This window comes from Enhydra lutris, unplaced genomic scaffold (assembly GCF_002288905.1).
Source record: "Enhydra lutris kenyoni isolate GAN:26980312 unplaced genomic scaffold, ASM228890v2 scaffoldscaffold12, whole genome shotgun sequence".
NCBI classification, from domain to species: Eukaryota; Metazoa; Chordata; class Mammalia; order Carnivora; family Mustelidae; genus Enhydra; species Enhydra lutris.
In genome coordinates this window covers 46,612,977-46,639,364 of record NW_019154096.1, presented here as the reverse complement: position 1 = coordinate 46,639,364, position 26,388 = coordinate 46,612,977, and the positions used below count along the sequence as shown (strand labels likewise).

The window sequence follows — 26,388 nt, the reverse complement described above, 5'->3', positions numbered from 1 at the left end:
GTTTCCGCCGAGACAGCCGGGCAGGGTGGCCTCGGCACACCAAGCCCAGGTGGGCTGCCCCGGGGGCCTTCTACCGGGCGCCTTTTCGGTGTGTCTTCCTATGGCCCCAAAACCAGGCGGGAGATGCGGTTCCTCCCAAGGGTTGCAGGTCCAGCCGCGTTCGCTGGGTCTCTGGCACGGTCCAGTCCTGCCCTAGCAATGCTCCCCGCCACCTCAAGATCCAGGCGACCTCCCGGCCCTGGCGCCGGAAGCGAGTGCCCGCGTCACCTAGGGAAGATCTGTTCCCTTCGTCGCTGCTTGGAGATCCTGAGAAAGGGAGGCTAGGCTCACGACCTTCCCTTCCTCAGGGCGCAGAAGGCAGCTTCCCGCCAGCTTCCCGCGGCTCGGGCTCGCGTTCCTCCTCCCTCGAAGTCTGGCGTAGAGCTGCCTTCGGTGACCGTATGTTGAACGAGTGAGCGAGCGCCCGAGGCGGCACTAGGAAACCGCAGAGGGGCGGCACTCACAGCGCGCGGGGGCCGGGGGCCAAGTCCGTCCCGAAGCCCAGCGGGTCAGAGGCGTAGCCCATCTCGCGCTGCCGAAGGCGCGAGCGGATGGAAAAAGAGCCGCAGCCCGTCGGCCGGGTGCACGATGGGCACGGTCTGCATGGCGGGGAAGGCCGGCGTGGCCAGCTCCCAGCGCGCCGTGCGCACCAGCTCCACCGCCAGCAGCTGGAGCACCGCCTGTGCCAGCTCCTGGCCGAGACAACTGCGCGCTCCGCCGCCGAACGGGATGTAATGGAAGCGGCCCGAGGCGCCCCGCGCATCCTCGCCCGCCGCGCCGAAGCGCTCGGGATCGAAGCCCTCAGGCGGGCTGCGGTACACCGTGGCCGTCTCGTGCGTGTCCCGGATGCTATACATCACACTCCAGCCCTTGGGGATCTGGTAGCCCTGCGGGGAAGTGAGGAGACCCGCCTGACTACGAGGCGCTTGGAATCGGGTCCTGAACCCAGCCTCCACCCCGGGGGTCTGCAGGAACGCACGCCTAACCCGAAAGCTTGGAGAACGCTTTGCGTTCCAATTTCAGCTCCCTCTCTGGTGAGCTGTGTGACCTAAGGCTGGGTACTCAAGCTCTCCAACCCTCCGTTTCTTAATTGACTAAAATAAGAACAAAAATGCCCGGATTTGCCTTGAGAATAGAATACCGGTCTGGCATATATTAATGATCGCTAAATGTGATCTATTGCTGTTTATGTTTCAGTGTTTTGTTTTTGTCTTTTTTTCTTCTGACATTAGATCAAGAGACCTAAGTTCTAGTTTTGCACCTACCCTCCACCGGGGCGGGAACAACAGGAAGGACAGATACCCTCATTCCTCTGTGGTCAGTCAATTATAAAGCTCTTCTTTGCACTGAACTGAAAACTGACTCTCTAACCACCCCCCATCCATTAGTTGTACAATAATATTTACGTCTGGTAGCCACACTTCAAGAAGATGCACATGGGAGTTAAACACAGGCACCCTCAAAATGTTGAAAGGCAGCTTTTAGGTTTCCTTTACTCATCTTCAGGTTTTTCAACTATTTTACTTTTTTTTTTAAACTATTCTACTTTTTGATGTGTCTTCCACCCCCCCCCCCCCACTATTTTGCTTCCCTAGCCTGAGCAAGGAGCACGTGCTCGCTTGCTCTCTCTCACCTCTCTAGGCTCAGTTTCCCCATCTGTAAACTGGAAGATGGCTCCCCTTCTGTCCCCACCCCCACGCCCCGTCGGCCTGTGTTCTCCTTCCTGTTTCCCTTAGACTGTAGAATGAAGTCCGAATTCCTAGATGCAGCATCCCAGACACTTCTAAACATGTCACTAATCCACCCACCTTTGTCTGGATGGTGCCCTCTCCGCAGTGTCCGGTCCCCATCCTAACCCTTCACTGCTGCATGTCAAATGTCAGCCCCTAAAATGTTTTGGTGTTATTCAGCACTAACGACCACTATCTTCGTCACACCAGTTTGGGATGAAGCTATTGGTCCTGGCCTCCTTTCTTCCCATCACCAACTCCTCCAGGGCAGAATCCCAGCTGCTATGGTGCCATGGACCACTGGTAGGCAACGCACCACAGATTTCTTCACTGTTTAAAGTTAAGGCTCAGGGAAGGAGGGGCCCATCTCTGCCCGCAATGACAGTCATTCAGGCAAACACTCTCAGTTTGGCTAACGAGGGCTACACTCTCTCGCTGTCTCACAGCCCTGGCACCACTTGACTGACGTGTCAGAGCCAGAAGGGACCAAGACCTACTTCCTTCCAGAGAGTAAACTGAGACCCGAAGTGTAGAGAGTGCTGCCCAAGGTCTTACAGAGATGGAGCCAGGCCGAGGTAACAATGACCGGTTCCTTGAGTTTGTAAGGAAGTAGGGGAGTGGGGTGTGCGGCACGGTAGGGGGAGGGCTCTCCTTATTCCCCACCTGCACTCACTGGCTAAGGGGTGGGAGTGCTGCACGGAGGAAGTATGTTTTTATTCTAAAACTCAGTTCTGGGGCGCCTGGGTGGCTCAGTCTATTAAGTGCCTGCCTTCTGCTCAGGTTATGATCCCGGAGTCCCCAGGACTGAGTCCCACGTCGGGCTGCCTGTTCAGCGGGGAGTCTGCTTTACCTTCGGCCCCTCCCTCTGCTCGGGCTCTCTCTCCCTCCCGCAATCGAGTAAATAAAATCTTTAAAAAAATAAAAATTCTCGTTGAATTGACTGACACTCGCCGCTGCCGAAAGCCTGTTCCTAGCCTCGTTGGCTCGCCAGGCGCCAAGCTTTGCGCCCCTCCACCGTGCACCGGGGGAACGGGACCGAGCTCGGCCCATTTCAAGGTGGAAAGCGGAGGCTCAGAGGGGAAGGGGCGACCGCGCGGAGCTAATCCGCCGGGCCCCGCCCGCCCCGCGGCAGGTGGCGGGGAGGGCGCGCGCACTTACGTCGAGCTCGAAGGTGCGCAGCGCGGTGCGGTAGCCCCCGGACACCGGCGGCAGGAGGCGCAGCACCTCCTTGACCACGCAGTCGATGTAGCGCAGACGCCCCAGCGCCGCGAGGCTGAGATCCGGCTCGCAGCCGCAGTCGGGCCGGGGCCCCGCGCCGCCCCCCGCGGCCCCCGCCGCGCAGTCGCACGCGCGCCCCAGTCCCTGCGCCGCCAGCTCCTGCCGGATCTTGGCGACGGCCGCCGGGTGCTGCAAGAGCAGCAGGACGAGGGACGTGCTGGCACTGGCCGTGGTGAGGAAGGCGGCGAAGAGGAGCTCCACAGCCGTCTCCTGCAAGACAGCCGGGGCGGCGCTGAGTCTGCGGCCCCAGCTGCAAGGCCTCAAGGCCCCGTGGCTGGGCAGCAAAGGGCCCAAATTTAGCGTTGCGCCGAAGCCAGAGCGGCGGCTCCGTGCGCGGGCCCGGGGTCGATCGAATCCCAAGTCTGCCCCTTGAGAAAGCCCCATACGGCAGCGACCATTGAAAGGGCTCCCAGAGACAGCGCTCGGACCTGACCGTGTGTGCTGTTCTTAGTGTGTTCACTCCTTCGATTCTCATCCCAGCCCCGTGAGGCACGCTTACTGCCCTCGTTTTACAAGGGTGGAGACTGGGATTCCAAGGGGCGCTCCAGGTAGTCCTAGCAGTCGGGCTCGGGAGTTCGGTGCTTTTAACCACCTGGTGGTGCTGCCGGCAACCCCTGCCGGGCGTCCTGACCGGAACTGGGGTGAGGGTGGGAGGACGGGGAAGGCACCTGCCGCGGTCGCGCCAGCCTCCAAGCAAAGGCGGCATCATGGCTTCCCCCTCCCCCCGCCCCGTTAGGTCCGGTGAGAGATTAACCCTCCTCCCAGTCTGCACTGACCAAGTAAGCCAGAGGAGGGGCCTGGTGGCTTCATGCTCCAAGCCCCAGCCTTCACCCTCACTGCCTCCCTCTGCCCTCCCAGCTCTCGGCGGCACCCACAGTGTGTTTATTCATTGATCTGTCTGATCCTAGGATGAATGTGTACTCCTCCCCTCCCACACCTCAAGGACAGGGGCTGTGTTTTGCTCAGGGCTATATCCTCAGTCCCAGCATACAGCCTGACACCAGCCAGACATACCATAATGTCTCTAGAATGAATGACCTGGCCCAAGTCTAACTGCCTGCCCCGGACCACTTGGGAGCGCCAACGTCCTTCCTGGCTAGGCCTCCTCTGCCTGGCCCGCCCCTGAGGCCCAGACCAGACCAGAAGATTCCCGACCTGGAGGTTGTTGTCATCTCCTCCCCAGCCCTGTCAAGCACTTCCCTTCACAGCAGAGAGCTGTTCCTATCCAGCAGCTCTCCCAGGACTCATGAACCCAATGCTCATCTGCTTCTAACCTCCCAATTCTTCCAGATCTCATAACCACCCAGCTGTCAGGATAAAGACTATTAGCCCCATACTCAAAGAAGAAACTAAAGCTGAGCCCCACCCTTCATGACTCTTGGAAAGTGGGACATTGGGGCCCAGAAAAAGGCTAGGAGTTCCTTTTGGAAGGGCTGAGTTGTTTCCATTTCTAACCTTCCTCTACACCCGCAGCCTCTCCACTCCTTTTTGGGTTCTCCAGCAGGTTCTGGAGGCCATTCCAAAGCTTCTCTCCTTAGTTCCAATGCCTCTGCTCCACACATAAACGGGGAGGGCTCTAATTCTCAGGGGAGACCTCACAGTGGCAAAACAGAAGTTAGGGGCGCCTGGGTAGCTCAGTGGGTTAAGCCTCTGCCTTCAGCTCAGGTCATGGGATCAAGCCCCACATCGGGCTCTCTGCTCAGGAGGGAGCCTGCTTCCCCCTCTATCTCTGCCTGCGGCTCTGCCTACTTGTGATCTCTCTCTCTCTCTCTCTCTCTTTCTCTCTCTGTTAAATAAATAAATAAATAAATAAATAAAATTTAAAAAATAAAGACAGAAGTTAAAAGTGCCAGGTGACAAGGTGGCTCATGGAAGGAGATGGTCGATTTGGGGAAGAAGAGGGAGATTCAAGGAGGATGTGGAGCTTGACCCTCAGCCCTTAAGGTTTGCAGGGAAGAGCAGAAAGGGCCTTATAGGCAGGTGAGACAGCAGAGGCAAAGGCATGGAGTGATAGAGAAGGGGATGGGGAAAGCTGAGCTGTTTGTGGCCAGAACCTGTATGCCTGTGATTTATTCCTTTCACACTTTTACAGAGAGGAATGGTGACTGGCCCAAGGCCACAGAGCAGGTAAGTATGGCTGAGCCATGACTGGAACCCACATCTCCACTTTCTCCTCCCCCTAAGGAGTGCCTGTGGCTTCAAGTGGGGCCAAACAGGACCCTGCTGGGGAAGGATGCAGCACGCGTGTGGAGACTGCTAGGAATGCAAAAGGAAGAAAAATAGAACCTTCCCACCACCTACCTTCAGTTCCTGCACTGAGAGCTCCTGGCCCAGCTCCCTAGTGCTGTGGATGATCATGTCAAGGGCGTCACCCGGCTCTGCAGCCTTGTCTTCACGAAGCTTCTCAGCAATAGCCTCCTCCAGGTACCGATGCAGCTGATCTCGTGCCCGGATTCCCTGATGCGTGGGGAGAGAAGGGAGGTGGGGCCGGAAGGCTAAGAGGGCCCAGCCTATACACCTACCCCCTAGATCTTCCTGGGGCTATTCTGGCTCTGCTGAGATCCAGGGGTCAAGCTTCTCAACTTAGCTCCACGTCTGGCACATAGTAGGGTCTCAGTGAATGATCAAGAACTTACCCACTATCTCTACACATAATTCTCTCTTGATGATCACATTCCACCTTTGAGGCAAGGCAAGCCGTTACTGTCATCCTGAGAGGAGGATGCCTGAGCTCAGAGGGGTCAAGCAATTGCCCAGTGTCACACAGCTCTCAGTGCCCAGGCCTGACACAGAGCCTAGTCAGGTGGTCAGTCCATTGACCTTTCCCTGCACTAGACTCAGCCAGGAGCAGTGGGCACCAGTGTAGAGAAGAAGGCACACTTTGATGTATCCAAAAAAGCTCTGGCTTAGAGCCCACTCCTGGATGTTCTAAGCATTAGCCTCTGTAAGCCAGTAGGCAAGAGGGCGGAAGTTCAGGGAGCAAGCATAGCAAAAGCATCTGAATATTTGGGTTTTGAGATCATAGGAAATCAGATTCAAATCCTGCCTCTGTCCCTACTACCTGTGTGATCTTGGGTAAGTCACTAAACATCTCTGAGCTTCAGTTTCTTCACCAATAAAAGAAGGAGACCACTTTGCAGGCTGAGAGGATTAACTCAGGAAATGTATTCAAAGCAATCAGCCTAAGGTATGTCCCTTCATACACAGCTATAATTTTTATTCAGGTGAGGAAAACCAAGGCATCCAAACAGTGAGAAGCCCCAGCTCATGGACAAAGAAAAGTCATATGTAGCCTCCTAGTTGCCCTCTGGGCCTGGCCCCGTGCTCTGAAGTCTGAAGAAGCAGCAATTCTCTGTTCTGGAGACTAGTGGGCCTGGAGCCACAGACGGGGACCTGGCCCCCACTCCTCTCCAACCCAGGCTAGGCCGGAGGAATGTCTGCGGCGTTTGTGGTCCCATCGGTTCCGCAGCCATCCGGGCTTCCAAGAGGCGCTGGAGGCCAGGCGAAGGGGCACCGCTCTAGCGTTGGAGCTGGGCTGATCGGCTGGGCGGCGGTCACCAAGACCCCAAAGTCGGGAAGCCAGCTACTGGTGGGTCTGGAGCGCATCCGGGGAGGTGCGGCCCACAGAGGATCTGCGCGCCTCCCGCCCCGGTCACACAGCGAGTGAAGACAGAGGTCAGCCCCGATGCCCACTGCCACACCACGCCACCTCCCCACCGTGGGCCATGCCTCGGTCCCCCCTAGAGGTGACGCGTGGGGGCGCGCCGAGGGAGCCTGGTCTTCACGCTGGGGCTCCCCAAGAGGAAGGTCTGAGGCCAGAGCGGCAGTACCTTGCGCAGGCCGCTGAAGGGAACGTCCAGGGGCAGCGAGAAGAGGTTCTCTACGAACTGCTCGAAGGTCCGGGCCAGCTCCGCGCACTGTGCCTCGTCCAGCCGTAGCCCCAGGAGGATGCGCGCAGCCATGCGAAAGGTGAGTGCTTTGGTAGCCTGGTAGACAGCAATGGGGCGGCGGGCCGCGCACCAGGAACGCACCTCGCGCCGCAGCGCCCCTTGCAGGCGGGGCACGAAGCGCTGCAGGGCTCCGCGGCTAAAAACCCGTGCCAGGACCTGTGGGGAGCCCGCGGGGTCAGCACTGGCCGCGGTCCGTCTGGCTTCCTCGGCTCGGCGATTCCAGAGGAGCCAGAAGGCCAATTTCTGTCCCTTTCTCCTCAGCGGCCCTACACGTATTGGCTTTTGCTTTCGCCATACCCGCTAGATCTCTGATGTATACAGTCCCTCCCATCCATCCAGGCTCCAGATGCCACCTCCTCCAGGAAGTCGTACCCGGTCCCTCTCCGGGTGTGGCTTCCCACCATTCCGGTATCAGAATCACACACAGGACATGGGAGATGAAAGATCCCTTAAGTACCAATGCTGGGGGGCTTATAACCAAAGCTGGAAAACGTAAAGGACTGGCCCCAAACCACCTCTGTTTAAGCCAGGGGTCCCTGCCAGCTTCAAAGTGTGCCCCTAATACCTAGCCCCAGCCTGGACCACAACAGGGCCCCAAGGACCGCACGTCTGACTTCCCAACGGCCGCTTCTTCGGTTTCAGCTCACCTTGCGCCGCTGCCGGTGCGGCTCACCAAAGGCTCCAAGCAGCGTGTGCGAGCCCAGGAGGATGTGCGCGCTCTGCGGCCACTGGCTGCGCACAAGGCGGTGCTCGCCCAGCAGGATCCGGCGCACGTTCTCCGCGCCGCTCACGCGGATCACCGGCCGGCCCAGCAGGTGCGTCTTGAACACCGTCCCGTAGCGCTCCCGGCGGGAGCTGTGGAAGCGGGAGCCCTGCGAGCGAGGCGGAACGAGGCTGGAGCCGCTGGGCTTCGGCTGGGGGTCTGGCCCAGGTCTCCCAAACGCCCCTTGCTAACAACTCCCTGTTCCGGGTGGGCGCGTTCCTATACAAAACCGAGGTTCCCAGGGGCCTCGCGACGACTGCCCTATGGAAATATAGATGCTCCAGTTCCCAACGGTGAGATGAGGAGACAGGCTCAGCAAGGGGTGAGCGCCCAAGGCCTCACGGCTGAGAAATGCCCCTGATTCCTGACTGTGTGCTTGCAGGGTTTCACGCGAACCTTCTCCGAACCCTACGGTCGTGTGTATGCTGCGCTGGGGAGAACTCCGGCGACATACAATCCCTTCAGGGGAGCAGCTGAGCAACAGCGAGGGATGTGTATGCTCTCTGGGCCCCTCGGCGACAGGATGAGGCCGACTAGGAACCCTGGGAACACTGTGGGCGAGGACGGTCCCGTGGGAGTCAGGGAAGAAGGGGCCGTGTTGGGGTACGAGCACGACGGGGTGCGAACGACTCACCTGAACTAACCAGTGCAGCGTTTCGCCGAAGAAAGGCCAGCCCATGGAGCCCTTGGGCAGGGGCAGGGCGGAGGCCCGGTCCCGGCTCAGCGTCCAGCGGAGCGTCCAGAGGTGCTGGGCCAGGCTGAGCAGCAGGCCGGCGCCCAGGAGAGCGGTGCCCGCCGCCCCCAGCACCGACAGACAGCTCAGCCCCCAGGGGAACATGGCGAGCCTGCGGAGGTCTGGCGGCTCGGAGCGCGCAGGGCTCACCTGTTCGGTCCGGAAAGGGCCTGGTACTGGCGGGCCCAAACAGATTTATAAATCTCGGAAAAGGACGTGGCTCTAGAAGCAGACTGGGAGAAGGCGGCTGCGACCACACGCCCCGAGGGAACGGTGCCTTCCTCTAGTCCGACGGCTTCTGGACCCAAATGCCAGTCCTTCGCTGGGGTGCCGAGCACCGCTCCCGCCCGGCATCCGCGGGTGCCTCCCACCTCCTCCCCGGGTCAGCTCTCCTTTGATAAAAGCAGCAAAGGAGAGCAAAGAGAGGAGCAACTCACCGGTGTTGCCAACGTGGGCTGCGGTCACCGGGGCTGCAGACCCCCGCCCCACTCCCTCTCTACTCGGCCCATCCTGGCCACATTTATATAGATATTGGCTCCCTCCCCATGGACGGATCCCGATTCATACAACGTGACGCGCCCATGCATATTTAAAGCGCTCGGAGCCGAGTAATGATTGGAGGCGGTGGGCAGCGGCAAGCTCACCCGGGGGCCAGGAGTAGGGAGTGGCCGCCGCCGCCGCGCTCGGGCTGGGCTGGGGGCCGCGCCCCGCGCAGATCCTCGGGCGGGGCCTGCCGTTTCGCGCCAGAAGTTCCCGGCTGTATGCCGCGGCTCCGCGGGTGGGCGAACCCCTCGCCCTGGGCTGACACAGGCTCTCCGGCATCCCCACCCTCGAGGTTGTAGGTGCCCTTCCCCTCTCGGCACTCCAGCTATGAAGGGCTGGGCTTTATCCCCTTTGCTCTGTTTCAGTTTCCAGGGAAACTGAGGTCTTGGATGTCTGCCTTGCATTGCGGGCACCTACAAGGGACACCCGGGGTCGAGACTCCCCGACATCCCCATACCGATTTCTCATCTATCACTGTAGGACGCCTGCAAAAGATGGTCGTGTCATTGAAGCCCAAAGCTTCACTGAGACATCCTAATCCCAGCAGAACCAGGTATCTCGGGACGTCTTTCGGGTCTCTAGGGCTGAATTCAGCGTTCCTTCCCACTGTGGAGGCCACCGTACCCCACCCCAGTCGGTCTACCTGGGTTGCTTCTCCAGTGTTTTGTGTCTGGCCCCCTGGGCTTTTGCGTCCCTGTCCCTACAGTGCAACGCAGGGGTTGGCAGGCAGTGGCAAGGGTGTTATATGTATTACAGAAGACAGTGAATTTCACACATCACAGCTACGAAGCCACAGTGGTCTACTCCAAGCAGTACAAAGGCGGCGTCTGTCCGGATCGGGGATGCCTCAACCAAAGCGAGGGCGACATCCCGAATGCCCTGCGGGGCTACATTAAGGCGCGCAACCGACAACCACATTCCAGTCTTCAAAAAAGAGTTAGCTGTTCACCGCTCCTCTTTTAACTTCCAGGTTTTTGGGGGGTTTTGTTGTTGTTGTTGTTGTTGTGCCTGAAGAATTACCATGTTCTCCATGAAGTATTTTTTTAAAATGTGAAGTACTTTAGGATTGAGATGGTCAAGAGAATAAAAGCTTGTTATCTTTGTTTTGGTGACACTCCCCATTCTAGTAACTAGGGAATAAGAGTTTTTCCGAAGGAAGCAGTTGTTTCCAATCAGGAAGCTCTGAACAGATGCAACAGCAATGCAATTTCAACAACCTGCTCAACCTTTTTAATATTTCATCACAAAATCAAGAAATGTACATGTAATTCTTTACACTTATATTACAGAGTCAAGTGTAAGTTTCTTACAGGCATAAATCCTGAAAATGCAAAAAGGAATATTCAGCATAAATACAATGAAAAAAAACTTGGGATCAGGCTGATACTACCATTTGGACCACAGTAATTTACACAGAAGAAAATGTACATTCGTTTTAGATTTTCCAGAGTTCATTTGGTTTGGCCTGTTTCCATACTGAGGATAGGTACTGAGAGCTGCTATTTGAAGAAAGTAACCTGACCCCTGGGGTAACGTCTGTGTGTAGGAACGTATCTACTTTAGCACAAGCAGCACCTGAAGTGGTTTACTCCAATCCCCTCCTGTCCTCTCTTTTAACTTGAACCAAACCAAACCATATAAATCCTAGAATGGGGTCAGCTACAAACAATATAGTTAGAAATATTAACCCTGCTAAACAGAAACAACATTGCATCTTTAGAAAATCCAAACACATTTTCTTCATATTCAAAACCATTAAATTAAACCACCCAAACAGAACAAATAATTCACATTCTTACTGAGTTAAATCAAGGTTGATTTCAGGGACCTTTAAAGATTTGTATATTTTTCCCTCAGAGTCTGCAGAATTGGAAAATTTAGTCCACTTAAATCATACTGAGATGAAAATAAAAGTTAACAAGTTACAAAATGGCAGTAAAGTACTCCCATATCAGACATGATTACATTTCAAAACTGGATACTGATGAAAAAACTCAGAAAAGTCATTCAAGTCTGAATAGAAAAAAATACTTAATATGTAGAGGCATATAAGATTTTTCTAATGTATTTACAACTAGTTTCATGTACAATTTTTGACCTGATTTATGTATTACATTTTGCCTTTTTTCCCTAAAAGTGAAAAAAATTAACACCACACTTTCCCTATATAAAATAGTAACCAATTGTTTAAAAATCCATACAAATGATATTTTTATTGTTTCTTTTTTAATTTCTCATCAATGTCTTTTTCCTACTGTATTTTTAAATTCTGCAAACAAATTACCGTATCATGACCCTTGTTAGAGAACAATGTTGAATTACAGATTTGATCTCACTGAGTGCAGTCCAAGTCTATGTGTGCTGGGACATACCATTCACCAAACTTCTTAGCTGTTTCACGACTGTCTCTATCAACTTCTGTTTGTCTCGATCATTCTTCCTGAACTGAGCAAATATATTGTTCTTTTTGCTAGTATCCTTCATCCTAGGAATATATATGAATGAAGAGGCTTGGTAAAGAGAAATTAAACGCTATGCTATCACAAGTAAAATATCTTGGCATGCTCTGAATTATCTCACACTAATCCTTATGCTTGAAAAAAATATACTTCAAAGAAAATAGGTACTAATAAAGTTCAGAGCAACTACACAAAAAATTAGTTTTATTTTACATTCTATATGAAGTGGGGTTTTTGCATTAGTATGTAAATCTAAAGTATGTTACGTTTTCTAATATTGTTGTTCCACCAATGTATGCTAAAATACATACCCTCTGTGGACTCTGCAAATCACATTCATAGCAAGACAAGGTGAAAGAAAAATTAACATTAGAAAATATAAAGCAGGTTTTGTTTTTTTTGGGGGGGGTGGGTCTCAGCAGTGTTTCATGGCATGGTAAAATAAATTTACATTTATTTTAAACAGTTTCTTTTGTCCTTTGAAATCAAATATATCACAGATATTTTGAAGTATAGGAAAATAATATACATTTTTAATTCAAAGATAGAAAATTTAGCAGTGATACGTAAAATGAAATATGATTAAGTGAAAAGAAAATCTGCCACATAATGAGAGGGAAAAGTAATACCTAAACTTCTATTATTTTTAATTGGACGAGATGCACCAAAATTTTGTTCACATCAACATAAACAGCAATCCCATAAAACAACACCAACATTACAATCAGCAAAGAAAGAGGCTTATGTTTTGGTCATTAAAATGGACTGAGCTTTTAAGCTCCACTTAGACATTTCTCTTTTGTTGAAAATCTCTAGTTGTTCAATCATCGCTAAATCACCAAATGCTATAATGTTATGCAAAAAAGTCTTCAGAATATACTCACTTCTCCAAAAGAGTCAGAGCTGTGTTTGGATTCACCCGAAGGTACTTAGAAGCTGGCTGTCCGTAATCAGCTAGATAAGTAGACCAATCCCAAACCATAAACAGGTCAAGGAGCTGAGGAAGATAGGGCAAAATGTTAAACTTTGGACTATTTACCCATAGCTAATACATGCAGTATAGGCCACTCTTGATCCACTTTAATATGACCTGCTTCTTAGATGGAACAGAATTAGGAATTCATTTTAAAACTTCATCACTAACTATACTTTATAACCAAAACAGCACATGTATCTTTATACTTTTGAAATAGCTAAAATTGTCAGGGGTTGCTTTTCTAATACAATACCTGACTGCATTCTCAAACAATTATAAAATAATGAAAACACTATTAATAGAATTATAGTAACACTTGTACCTGATGTATAGAGATTTCATCTTTACACAGTATGCAGCCCATATTCCAATTTAATTAATAAGGGTTGGTGCTACTACCTGTTTGAAAAATTTCAAGGAACTTAAATTGAACCTTTTCTCTTAGAGGTTAAGTATGTTTACCTTTCAAAGAAGCCGTTTGTACCTAGACTTTTCCCAAAGTAATTTAAACCAAAAGCTCAGATAATCTCAATTAAGTGCATTAAACAACTTCTGCTGGATTCCCCCTGGTGATAGATCCTCAGCAGTATTATGAAATGAGGGCTTCAGGACTCAGCCTGTTAACTCTAGGCAATCATTCTGTATAAACAAACAACAACAAAAAGAAGCCCTCTTGTATTCCGTAGTGTTTTAAAATTGACTATTTGCTCTATAATCTCCAGTTAGAATTGTTGTCAAATATGGAAGTAATCTTTTAAAAGCAATGCCATGCCTAAACCAAAGCACCAAACTCCTTATCCAACTTTAAAACCCTAATCTCCTTTAAGCCATTTAAAACCAACTTCCTATCCCTGTTTGAATTGTTTCAGAAAGCTAAATACTTTACTTACTACCTTCCTTCAGTTTTTATATTATTCTTTCTTCTTTTTTTTTTCTTTTCTTTTCTTTCTTCTTGTTTTAATTCACATTATAAGTACAGGGTGTATTGGTTTTGCTTTCAATTGAAGGAAGCATTTGTATTTACTCCTAGGATATGTGAGCCAACCCAGGGACTCTGGGAGGGATAAAACTTCTGGGGGTAATTAAAACCTAAAGAGAGGTTACAAAAAACTACTTCTTTAGGACGGTAATGGACTTGTCTGACTCTTTTCCCATCCAATATACAACTTAGTAGAGATGTTCCCATCAAAGGGTGAAATTCCATAATGAAAATAGTAACTACTAATATTAAAAGCCACTCTATTTTCTTTTGGACAATATTCTAGGCTGTATCAAAAGTTAAGATATTGGTACAAAAGCTACACTGAAACAATGCTAAAAGAATATACTGCCTGGAAAAGAAAAGTTAAAGTTTAAATTTATTTAAACTTCTGTGTAATTCTCGACTGTTACTTAGCAACAAGCAACTTTCACAAAGAGGGAAAAGTTAACTTTCACACACACTGACGGTGAAAATGAATTTTGGCATAATATCTCCAGAATGTGATTTTATAATACATGTTTAAGAACCCTATAAAACAGCCATTCCCTTTGACTCAGTAATCATAGTTCTAGGACTCAACCTCAGGAAACAATAATAAAGATAGAGAATAATGATCTTAACCTCAAAAATGTTAACTGTTTTATCACAAAACCGTTAGTTTGAGGGGGAAAATAAAACCTGAAAACAGCCCAAATCTCAGTACTGAGAGAATGGTTAAGTGGTGAGGTATATCTATCTGTAAGATGAGTATTATGTAGTTACTAGAGTTGATATTTACACAAAATTTTAAGTATCTTGGTAAGATGCTTGTGATAAATGTCCCTACTAAAATTACATAAACACACATCAAAAAAGAATGGAAGAAAATTTTCGAGAATGTTAAGAATGGTTGTTATTTGTGTGGTGGGGTTATGGGTAACTGTTACTGAATTCTTCATTTACCTAATATTCTACAATGGCCAAGTATAACTCTAGAGTTAGAGATAAGGTTTACATATTTATACATTAAAATAAATTTCAATAATAAATGCTCGTCACACAGTTGTTAACAAAAGCCTCATTTTGAAAGATTCTTCTTTTAGGTGTAAGTGTGTGTTTGTACAAGTATGCGTGGGCATGCGCACAGTCAGCAGAAAGTAACCACCTAATAGGCTGGCTGTAATCTCACTTTCTTTCTAAAAGGCATTAGCAACATGACCTTTGGGATTTGGAAGAGGAAGGGGCCTTAAAATAAGTCTCTTTTTCCTCTTGGGCTGATCTACCCCCAGGTGGGAAAGGAGGAGTCCATTTAATGAATTTAAAACCTACACCAACTCCAACAGTAAATACAGAACTGGTTCCTCTGCCAAACAGCACAAAAACAGACGCCTAGATAAAGAAATATTATGCTTACAATTTTCAAATGCGGTCAGATACTCATATGCAAATCTCTTATCACTAGAAATTACAGGAACCATAAAATTTAACCTACCTGCCTACATGCAGACAAGTCTAATCTACATGCTTTTAAATTTACACTAATATTTTATAGAAATATACATTGTGCATTATTAACTTGTAGATATCTAGGGCTGCACATTCATGGTTAAGGAACTCATTGCCAATGTGGAAAAAAGGCCAACAATCTAGGTAAGATTCATTTATTCCTTCAACAAACATTGACTGCCCACCTATAGCGTGCTGGCTACTGTGCCAGGCCAGAGATATAGTACTGAATGAGACAACAGTCCTATGCTTCAAGAGTTTACATTTTAAGCGGGGAAAGTGGAGAGGCAACAGTTAACATGGAAACAAGTAATGTTTTGATGTTGACCTGAAGAAAGTATAAAGGAAAAAAAAAACTATTCACACAACCCTAGTAATCTAAACTACAGTGATACATGAGGATGCTGTGATAAATTTGTTTTTTAAATTCAAGTTTTTTTCAGATTCAAGTTTTTATTTAAGTTCCAGTTGGTTAACATACAGGGAAGATACAATCAATTTATTTTATTTATTTTTAAAGATTTTATTTATTTATTTGAGAGAGAAAGAGAGACCACAAGCAGGAAGGAGGAGCAGAGGGAAAGACAAGCCGGCTGGCTCCCCGCTGAGCAGGGAGCCTGATGAGGCTCAATCTCAGGACCCTGAGATCATGACCTGAGTGGAAGGCAGACACTTAACTGACTGAGCCACCCGGGCACCCTGCTACAATCAATTTAATATTAAGACAGAAGCTACGGGCACCTCGGTGGCTCAGTGGGCTAAAGCCTCTGCCTTCGGCTCAGGTCATGATCCCAGAGTCCTGGGATGGAGCCCTGCATCGGGCTCTCTGTTCAGCAGGGAACCTGCTTCCTCCTCTCTCCCTGCCTACTTGTGATCTCTGTCAAATAAATAATTAAAATATTTAAAAAAAAAAAAAAAGACAGAAGTTGCTGATTTCTATAGGAGCCAGTGACTGCTTGCCCATTATTCTCAGCCCACGAACCCAGTGGCTGTAAACGCGAGCACCATTTCTGTTGTCTGTGCCCCAAAGGATGCATGGATACAGGTGCAGAGGAAATACTGGGCCAGGAAGCATACTGCTCTCCTATTCTGATTTCTCATTTCCATGTGTGTACGATTTTTCAAATGCATAATACTGTATTTGGTAAGAAAATAGAAATAAACTTCATAAAGCTAGGCAGGCAAACGCATAAAGTGTGTCCAGCAGAGTGTAACCACTCAGTAGACATTCAAGAAATAACTTACTGATTGATGACAACCATCCCAAGTTTACCAGGGGCTTTTCCCTAGGCTCTTCAGAGTATAAAAAAATGAGCACCTGGGGCGCCTGGGTGGCTCAGGCCTCAAGCCTCTGCCTTCCACTCGGGTCATGATCCCAGGGTCCTAGGATCGAACCCCACATTGGGCTCTTTGCTCAGCAGGAAGCCTGCTTCCCCCTCTCTCTCAGCCTGCCTCTCTGCCTACTTGTGATCTCTGTAAAACAAATAAATAAAATCTCAAAAAAAAAAAAAAAAAATGAGCACCCTACAGACTTCTTTGGCTTGTGCTCACAGCTCTTTGAAAAAGGCCAATGTGGCCCGTGGGCAAACTAGGGAAAGTGAATGCAGTCAACTGACTTCCTCCCAGGCTCCTTCCCTGGGGCACTGGTAAAGAAAATAGATTCCATCATGATAAAGATTTGCATCTAATGTTAGTAAGAATTAAATGATCTTTAACTAACATTTCTGAATGGTCTATCAGTGTCCCTCGTCTGTAATTATTATAAGGTCCTGTACAACTTTTTAATTTTTTATTTATTTTTAAGATTTTATTTATTTATTTGAGAGAGAGACAGTGAGAGAATGCATGAGCTAGGAGAAGGTCAGAGGGAGAAGCAGATGGAGCTGGGAGCCCAATGCGGGGCTCGATCCCAGGACTCCAGGATCATGACCTGAGCCGAAGGCACTCGTCCAACCAACTGAGCCACCCAGGCATTCCCTTCGTTCCACTTTTTTAAATTAAAGTGTTATCGCCATACAATATCCTATGGGTTTCCTTTTTTTTTTTTTTTTTTAAGATTTTATTTATTTGCCAGAGACACACAGAGAGAGGGAACACAAGCAGGGGGAGCGGGAGAGGGAGAAGCAGGCTTCCGACTGAGCAGACAGCCTCCATCCCAGGACCCTGGGATCATGACCAGAGCCGAAGGCAGACGCTTAACACTGAGCCACCCAGGCTCCCTATCCTGTATACATGATGTATACGTGTGATTTGATATTTTTATACATCACAAAATGATCCCCGAGGTAAGTTTAGTTACCATACATCACCATACAAAGTTATTACCATATTACTATGTATCATATGCTGTACATTACATCCCCATGACTTATTTATTTTACAACTGGAAGTTTGTACCTGTTAATCCCTTCTACTTATTTCACCCACTCCGAAATCACTCCCACTCTGGTAACCAATAGTTTGTCTCCTGTACCTAAGAATCTATTTCTGTTTTGTTTGCTCATTTGTTTTGTTTTTTAGATTCCACATACAAAGTGAAATCATACAGTATTTGTCTTTCTCTGACTTACTTCATTTAGCATAATATCCTCTAGGTCCACTCATGTTATCATGAACGGAAAGATTTCATTCGTTTTTATGGCTGAGCAATACTTTGTTGCATATATATATCCTAGAGCTTCTGTGTCCATTTATCTACCGATGGTCACTTTGGTTGCTTTCACCTCTTGGCAACTTTAAGTTATGCCACGACGAACGTATTGGGTGCGTATATCTCTTCAAATTGGTGATTTCATTTCCTTTGGATAAATAACCATAAGTGGAACTGCCGAATCCACACCCAGCACGGGGCCTGATGGTGGGGCTCAATCTCACCGCCCCAAGATCATTACCTGAGCCAAACTCGAAAGTCAGATGCTCAACTGACTGAGTCACCCAGATGCCCTGGAATTGCTGGATCTTACGGCAGTTCTATTTTTTTTTGAGGAACCTCCACACTGCTGTCCATGGTGGCTGTACCAATTTACATTCCTACAAGCAGCGCACAAGGGTTTCCTTTTCTCCACATCCTTGCCAACCCTTGTTATTTCTTTGTCTTTTTGAGAACAGCCATTCTCATAGGTGTGAGGTGATATCTCATTGTAATTTTGATTTGTGCTTTCCTGACAATTAGTGAAGTTTAGCATTTTTTCATGTGCCTGTTGGCTGTCTATGTATCTTCTTTGGAAAAATGTCTATTCAAGTCTTTTGCCCATTTTTTAACTAGACTGTTTAGGGGGTGTCTGATATTCAATTGTGTAAGTTTTTCATATATTCTGGATATTAATCCTTTATCAAATCTATGATTTGCAAGTATCTTCACCCATTAGGTAGGTTGCCTTTTTGTTTTGTTGATGGTGTCCTTTGCTATGCAAAAGCTTTTCAGTTTGAGGGGCGCCTGGGTGGCTCAGTCTGCCTTCAGCTCAGGTCATGATCCCAGGGCCCTGGCTTTCTGCTAGGCAGGAAGCCTGCTTCTCCCTCTCCGGCTCTCCCTGCTTGTGTTCCCTCTCTCACGGTCTCTGTCAAATAAATAAATAAAATCTTAAAAAAAAAAAAGCTTTTCAGTTTGATGTAATCCCATTTTTTCACATTTTAAATGACAGTTCTTTTGTGGTGGGGGGGATTATCAACAGAAGCTTTATTTCTTATTGCTTGAAGAATAATTGAAGGGTAGATGGAACGAGAGAGTGAAGGATGGAGGGACTGCCAGAGAAGGAATCCTGCGAGGAGGAGGGGCTGCACTGGAGAAGAAGAGAAGCCCGTATGGGGCAAAGGGGCAACTGGAAGATAGGAGATACTGAATGGAGGAGGGAGGGAAGTTACAGGGGGCATAAAATTCAGAAACAGCCACGGGGGCGGAGTGGTGGTAGTGAGTTAAAGTACAGTTCTACTGAAGTAAAAGATGTAACACAAAACTAGGACATTATTCTTGGGTCCTACCTAACCTTATGCCAGGCCACAGTGATGCAAAGAGCCCATTATATAGGCTGCTACCCATGCCTGCTTTGACCAAAAAGCATGATCCCTGATCTTTGGAATAGTTGAAAAAGAACATGCCTGCTCTGGAGCCAGAGTGTGATAGAAAGGGAGGAGGAAACTGGAGTAGTGCCAGAAAAAACCACTGACACTCACCTTCACTTGCACACAGTTATAGCCTTGGGATCTATCTCTCACATTTAGTCAGGTTTCACAGGATGCACTATATCTTTACTATTAAAGCCCAAGTTATGGAAAACCTCACTTCTCTTCCTTGAGCTTTGCTCCCTTTCAGATGGCAGTACACAAATAATACATTTGCTATTAATTACACAAAATCTCTCTCAGTCTTGTAAATAAATAGTAAGACACAGTCTCAACAGGTGTTTTATTAACATATATACCTGATATTCAAAGATGTAGATCAAACAAGAACAAAAAAAAAAAAACTTCCCTAGATTATTCAAAAGCAATTTTACAATTACTTATTAAAGGATAAAGTCAGGCATATTATAATGAAAATTGGTATTAAGGTCTATAAAAGAGTTTGTTCCAATAGTCAAGTAAAATAATTCTACCTTAAATCCTTTTGGGAAGTAAGCAAAGTATGGATCATACAAAAATGAAGAGCAAAATAAGATGCCTCAGTTCTATCTCATCATGATTTATAAGATTATCTAAAATTAGTATCCTAACTTCTTTTTTCACCAAGGATTCAAAGATACCCTTTATAACTAATCTGATAACATAAAGTGGACTTATGCCAATATCTGTGAGTTGTAAGTTTCACTTCCTCAGCATTCCCTGTGTGTGTCCAGCAAACAAAAAGATTTAGCTTAAGGAAAGATATGGTTGCATGGGTGGTCCCATTTATATGCTCAAAATAGTTGAATGGTTTCAGAATCACTGAAGAATTCGTTTGTGTCAACGCATCTGGCTTGCTGACAGTTTCTCATCCTAAGTCTCACTCCTAGTCTCCACCCAAGAAACTTTGGGGTCTCGGACCTGTTGAGATCACTTTGTGCAAATGACACAATGAATCTAGGCCGACTTAAAACCATTCTATGGAACTCTTGAAGTGACTTTTTGCCTTTGTAAAAGTGAACCCAGAGTGCCAGGTCATTTTTTCCTTGAATCTGGTTTAGCTTTCTTTGTTTTGAGTCTTTTGGGTTTTGCTTTTGAAGCACCTCAGGGGCAGTGACCCAAGACAGAAGATAAATAAAGCTAAGCCAACCTCAAGAGAAAAGCAATTGGGGATACCAGGTTTGCTTTTGTAAATGTGAACAGTGACCTGGGGGCTCAGGGTCAACCTTAGTCCCCCAAATTCCCTTTTCCAAACACCAAATCCACCTGGGACCTCAGAGTTCCTTTGCAGATTCCAAAAGTAAAGCAGATCATTTTTCCTCTCCCTCCAAAACACAAAGCCTATGAAAGGGTTCCTAGAGGGCATCAGAGATTTAAAGAGCAACAAAAATCCTAAACCATAATACAGCTTTACCAAAGAAATATGAGCATTTAGGCACTAGAGATTCAAGAAAAATGGGTCTTACTAAATTAGTCCCAATGGGAGAAAATATGAGTCCTTTTTCTAAGTAGATGTTGAAATCAAATGACGAGCTCAGTATGATTTTTAAAGCTCTTGGCTTTACTACCTTTCCAACTATCTCAAAACACCACATATGAAAAACTCCACATGAAGCACAGAAGAGAAGTTTAAGTAGCAGCCAGAAAGGGCCTAGCCAAAAACTGTAAAGAAGCAGTACTGCGCCTCCACTCATCTCACTTTTTGCCCTCAGGTGTTAATTGCCATCGAGCTGCCTCAAGCTCTCTGATACACCTGACCCTTAACCCATGCCTAGTCTCTTCAAATGTCCCATTTGCCACACCTGTTCTCAGCCAGCCTTTCCACTCCCACCTACGCAGGACCAGGAGCAAACTCTGGGTAGAGCACTTTCTAGAGACTGTTTAAAGGCATCGATCTCTTTAGGTCACTTCACTAGGGTGAACTGCACACAGCAGAAGTAGAATGTTCTCAAGGTATTTTTGATGGTAAGCTATATAGTACTCCTAGATTGGATGAGTTCGGAATTTGGAAAAAGAGGCCAAAAATGGAATTTACATAATCAGATTTATACATGCTCACATTGCTTTATCTTTAATTTTTTGGTCACTACTGCGGCTAAAATGGCATACAAATACATACATATATATGATTTATGGGGTTAATTTCTTTATTAAAATTAATTTTACCAAGTAATACATGGTTAACAATCATATAGAGCCTATCATAAAAACCAACAGTCCCCTGCCCCACCCTTCCCATTCTTTGAAGCAATCACATTAACTCCTTCTGTGTAGTTCAGTGTCTCTAAATACACTTACTTTTCTTTTTTTTTTTTTGATTTATCAGCTTACAGCTATCACATATGACAGTTTACCTTACTTATACAGCCTTCCGATTTTTGAAAGCTATTACAACTGTTCTCTATTTTTGCTTTTATAACTTTAATATAATTAAACTGCTATTTCTTGTTCTGTTACTTTAATAAAAATTTTTAGGACAGTTTTGAGATGTATTTCACATACTATTCATCCATTTAAAGTGTACAAATCAATGGTTTTGAGTATATTCATGGTGTTGCGCAACTATCTTAAACAACTTTAGAACATTTTTATCACCCCATACCATTAGCAGTCACTCTACCAACAGGAGTCATATAACCTGTGGTCTTTTATAACAAGTTTCTGTCAATTAGCATGATGTTTTCAAGGGTCGTCCATGTTGTAGCATGTGTCAGTACTTCACTCCTTTTTATGGCCAAATAATATTCTATTGTATGGATATGACACATTTGTTCATCCATTCCACAATTAATGTACATTTGGATTATTTCCATTTTTCAGCTATTATGAATGACACTGCTGTGAACATTCATGTACAAGTTTTTGTGTGGATATATGTTTTTATTTTTCTTGAGTATATAGTTGGCAGTAGAATTTGTTACATAAACTTTTTTTTTTTTTGAGATTTTATTTATTTATTTGACAGACAGGGAGCCTGATGCGGGGCTCAATCCCAGGACCCTGAGATCATGAACTGAGTCAAAGGCAGAGGCTTAACCCACTGAGCCACCCAGGTGTCCCACATAAACTTTTAATTAAGAGGCTCTTTCGGGGCGCCTAGGTGGCTTAGTGGGTTAAGCCTCTGCCTTTGGCTCAGGTCATGATCCCAGGGTACTGGGATCAGGCCCCACTTTGGGCTCCCCACTCAGTGGGGAGCCTGTCCACTGGCTCCCCGTACCCACCCCCCGCCGCCTGCCTTTCTGCCTACTTGTGATATCTGTCAAATAAATAAAATCTTTAAAAAAAAAAAAAAAGGCTCTTTTGACTCTCCATTTAGTAATATAAGAAATTAACATTTTATATGGTTGAGTTTTAAAGTAATTCTTTGTCAACAGGGTTTTAAATTATTATATATTTAAACCCAAATAACAATAGATATTTAAGTAAAGTTTCCTAAAAGTTCTTTATAAATACTGAAAGATGTTAATGAAATTATTATTATTTTTTAAAGATTTTATTTATTTATTTGACAGACAGAGATCACAAGTAGGCAGAGAGGCAGGCAGAGAGAGAGGGGGAAGCAGGCTCCCTGCTGAGCAGAGAGCCCGATGCGGGGCTCGATCCCAGGTTCCTGAGATCATGACCCAAGCTGAAGGCAGAGGCTTTAACCCACTGAGCCACCCAGGCGCCCCTGTTAATGAAATTATTAACAAGAATTTCTCTAGCCTCTATTTCTGAAAAGCAAAATTCCTATAATTATCCAAAACAGGAAAGAAAATTTCAGGTAGTTTCCTCAGGTACATTTACCTCAAATAGTTGAGTATGATTTTGATTTTTATAATACCTTTACATATGTACTTGGCTTGTTTTTCTTCAGTCATGAGAATACCTAATTCAGCTTCCTGATTAAAATGTGGCTTACATATTGAACAACAGCATTTACCTAATTACCCAAACCAGAAATCTGCATTCAGTCTGTTTTGGTTGAGATCGGCAGGTGCCCTGTTTGTCTGTTAGTTTTCAAGCAGGCTCCATGTCCAGTATGGAGCCCAACCTAGGGCTTGACCTGAAATCAAGACCTGAACTGAGATCAAGAATTGCATGTTCAACAAACTGAGCCATCCAGGCACCCCATCATTCAGTCTGTTTTGACTCCTCTCTTTCACAGCTCTGGCATCTAACTTATTGCCAAATTTTGCCAATTTAACCTCCTAAATATTTCTTGAATTCACTTGCTTCATACTTTCCACCCCTACTACTACTATAATCCCAGGTCAGATATCACAACCTCTACCCTAGGGCCTTTTGTGTCACCTATCCTCCTCTGCCTCTGCCTTCTAACACCCCAGATCCATCAGTCTTCACACCGCTGCTAGAGAGATCCAGCTAAAATACAAATGCGATCACACCACTCACTTACTTAAAACAGTCAATGGCGTCCCAACTTCTTCAAGATAAAGATCAAGTTCTTTACCATGAAATGCAAAGCAATCTTGCCCCTAATTCAGGTTGTTGGGGATAAAGAATTTACTCTGCCCTTCAATGTTTTCCTAACTGGACTAAGAATCAAATTGCAATGAGACAGATTAAGTGGAGAAAATTAAATTTAATAGCTTACCTATGGAGAATCTACACAGACATGGAAATTCCATAGACAATGAGGCAACATGAAGCTTATATGAGCTAGAGACAGCAGTAAGGTCTGAGAATACGAAGGGAAGAAGGACCATTATCAGGAAAGTATAAGGAGATGTTTGGAAAACAAAGGTTGCCCTATTATGCAGAGAAGTTTCTTACGTAAAAGGGAGTCTCCATTACTAGCTCTCTTCCTGGTAAAAGCAGACAGTTGTGGGGGAGGTAAGGAGCGTTACCTCTATCTGCTGGGTTTTGATTGCTTTTAATCCAAAAAAATGTTCATGCCAATGTGGTCCATCTTGGGGTGGCCAACCCTTGGCCCCAACAAGGTCATTCTTTTGGCTGCTTCTCCTGCCTTATAATTTAAGCTCCTAAACAAGGAATTCTCTTAAAAACCATGATGACCCCCAGGAGATTGCTCATTTTCTTTTCCCCTCTGTGGAGTCCCCTTCCCCTCCTTCATCATCCATGTAACTCTTATTTATTCCATAAAATTTAAATTTCTTAAAATTTAAATTCTCCCTCTCTCAAGAAACCCCCCAGGGCTTGGGATGGGTTTTCTATTCTTTTCATGTCCTCAGAGCACCTGCCACATCTCTATCACAGGATTTTTCACAGCATATTGATGTGTCTGTCCACCCATTAAGGAATTACATAACAATTCCTTTTGTAGTCTGGGTGATTCATGGCTATTTCAGCCCAGTCTCTTTCCAATATCCCAACAGTTGAAGTGCCTTTACTTCCTCCTAATAATAAACTTTGTAAGTACCTCAAAGCTGGCAATTTGTGTTGCTTTTATCTGTATCCTCACATTTGGCCCAGTACCTGGTATATACTAGACACCAAGTAAATATATGTTAAGATGAAATGTATATGTTACCTTGTGACACAGAATTTTGTAAGTCTGTGCTGAACTCACATCTTATATACTAATAATTAGCTATGTTATTTACTTTAATGTGAACTATTAATAATTAAAACATCTCTGGGGGCACCTGGGTGGCTCAGTGGGTTAAGCCCCTGCCTTCAGCTCAGGTCATGATCTCAGGGTCCTGAGATCAAGCCCCGCATTGGGCTCTCTGCTTAGCAGGGAGCCTGCTTCCCCTTCTCTCTCTGCCTGCCTCTCTGCTACTTACGATCTCTGTCAAATAAATAAATAAAATCTTTAAAAGAAAATCTCTGAATTTTTAGTAACACCTTATAATTATTCTGATAGCTAGTCTATTTATTGACTGATTAATTTGTGCTATAGAATACACTAAAAATATTTCTCAACCACAGTTCTGCTCCTGAGATTACCTTTTGTAAACCAGTGATGCCACCATCAAACATGTTAAATAAACATTCCCAGGTCATACATTCAATTTTCTGCCCAGATTCATTACATCATCTGCCACACTTACGTAACAAGTGGTTTATGTAATTACTTCACCAATAAAGCTCTTACTTCCAATACTCAGAAAATCAAACCATGAATCTCATGAGAGGTGTTCACTAGACTTTTGATTCTCTCTGTAAGTCATTTTGCTTTATCAAAGCAATGGAGAAATAAGATCTGCTTATATAAATTGACTGTGAAGACCTAGAACAATGAAGGAAGACAATATGGATTAGCCAGCAAAGAATAATTATATGCCAATATGTCTATACTCCAGGATATAGTACTTGCTTGAATGAAGGGAGCTAGACTAGGCTGGAGCTCCACTGTGTACTCTTTTAAATGCACTTTAATTGATAAGAAGAGAAAGAGGGAGGGAATAACCACTTTTTAAAAGTTTGTGACTCTAAGTGGATGTTTCTCTCCCCTCCTCCTCACAGCTATGATTTAAAATGAGGCAAATGAGGGGCGCCTGGGTGGTTCAGTGGGTTAAAGCCTCTGCCTTCTGCTCAGGTTATGATCCCAGGGTCCTGGGATCGAGCCCCTCATCAGGCTCTCTGCTCAGCAAGGAGCCTGCTTCCCACCCCCTTGCCTGCCTCTCTGCCTATTTGTGATCTCTAGCTGATAAATAAATAAAATCTTAAAAAAAAATAAAATAAGGCAAATGAAAGCTTGGAGAATCTAACAGATGGATTAATTTAGTCTTCAACAAAATCAGTCACATATGCCTCATTCTAAAATTTTAGTAAGTCAAGTAACATATAGTATTTATAATTTGCCAATAGTTTTTTTTTTTTTAAGATTTTACTTATTTATTTGACAGAAAGAGAGAGACACAATTTGCCATTAGTTATAATGGCAAGTTATAATTTGTTTTGAAAAAAAAAAAAAAAAAAAAACAGAACTAAACTAAAATTAAAACCAGATACTTCAGTTCCTAGAGTCATCTTATCATTCTCGTCTTTAAAATGGAACTCAGGCCATTTAGAGAAATAAAACAAACCAAGACCATTAAATCCCAACCACTACAGGAGGAAAAGGAGGATAGTTTCTATGGTAGTACTAGACTACTGTATTTAGCATGATGGATATGCAGAAAATAAGAATCCCTGCAGTCTGCAATTAAGACAAAAAATATTACACTATCTCAGTGAGTATTTGTATTTAAGGTGGCTTGTATCCTCATTCATCTCTTTCTTTCAAATCTTAAAAATAAAGATTTTGTAATCTTTATTCAAACAATTTGAAAAGGTATGTATTCAGTTTACTTCTCCAGAATCTAAAGGCACTTCTTATATGCTAGACAATTTATTAACCTTTAATTATCCAGTTACTTCTAAATCTGATTGTATATGTAATT

General features: G+C 45.7%; 2 protein-coding genes across 6 annotated transcripts in view; both read right to left on the bottom strand.

Annotated features, from left to right (window-relative positions):
• Nucleotides 1-548: 548 nt before the first annotated feature.
• Nucleotides 549-8,598, bottom strand: LOC111144664 (cytochrome P450 26C1). Its single transcript, XM_022499059.1, has 6 exons — nucleotides 8,395-8,598; nucleotides 7,645-7,869; nucleotides 6,878-7,153; nucleotides 5,349-5,504; nucleotides 2,928-3,257; nucleotides 549-926 (listed from the first exon to the last, which is right to left on the bottom strand). Exons 1-6 carry the CDS (start codon nucleotides 8,596-8,598, stop codon nucleotides 549-551), a joined length of 1,569 nt encoding a protein of 522 aa, XP_022354767.1.
• Nucleotides 8,599-10,249: 1,651 nt separating this feature from the next.
• Nucleotides 10,250-26,388, bottom strand: part of LOC111144972 (exocyst complex component 6) — a 236,414-nt gene continuing 220,275 nt past the window's right edge. For 4 of the 5 annotated variants that reach the window (XM_022499608.1, XM_022499612.1, XM_022499611.1 and 1 more), the window contains 2 exons: nucleotides 12,380-12,492; nucleotides 10,250-11,521 (listed from right to left, as the gene is read on the bottom strand). In XM_022499608.1, coding sequence (XP_022355316.1) covers nucleotides 11,389-11,521; nucleotides 12,380-12,492 — 246 coding nt within the window. In that variant the 3' untranslated portion in view covers nucleotides 10,250-11,388. Of the gene's footprint in view, nucleotides 11,522-11,806; nucleotides 11,819-12,379; nucleotides 12,493-26,388 lie in introns of all 5 variants that reach the window. The other variant, XM_022499609.1, reaches the window with a different exon arrangement.

What these genes read in the sequence shown, in the direction of transcription:
- LOC111144664 (XM_022499059.1), bottom strand. Translation starts at nt 8,598, where the DNA reads ATGTTCCCCTGGGGGCTGAGCTGTCTGTCGGTGCTGGGGGCGGCGGGC. An exon ending in CGCTGCACTGGTTAGTTCAG is followed by an intron (nt 7,870 to 8,394) that starts GTGAGTCGTTCG and finishes CCTCGCTCGCAG; the next exon opens with GGCTCCCGCTTCCACAGCTC. An exon ending in CGCACCGGCAGCGGCGCAAG is followed by an intron (nt 7,154 to 7,644) that starts GTGAGCTGAAAC and finishes GGCTCCCCACAG; the next exon opens with GTCCTGGCACGGGTTTTTAG.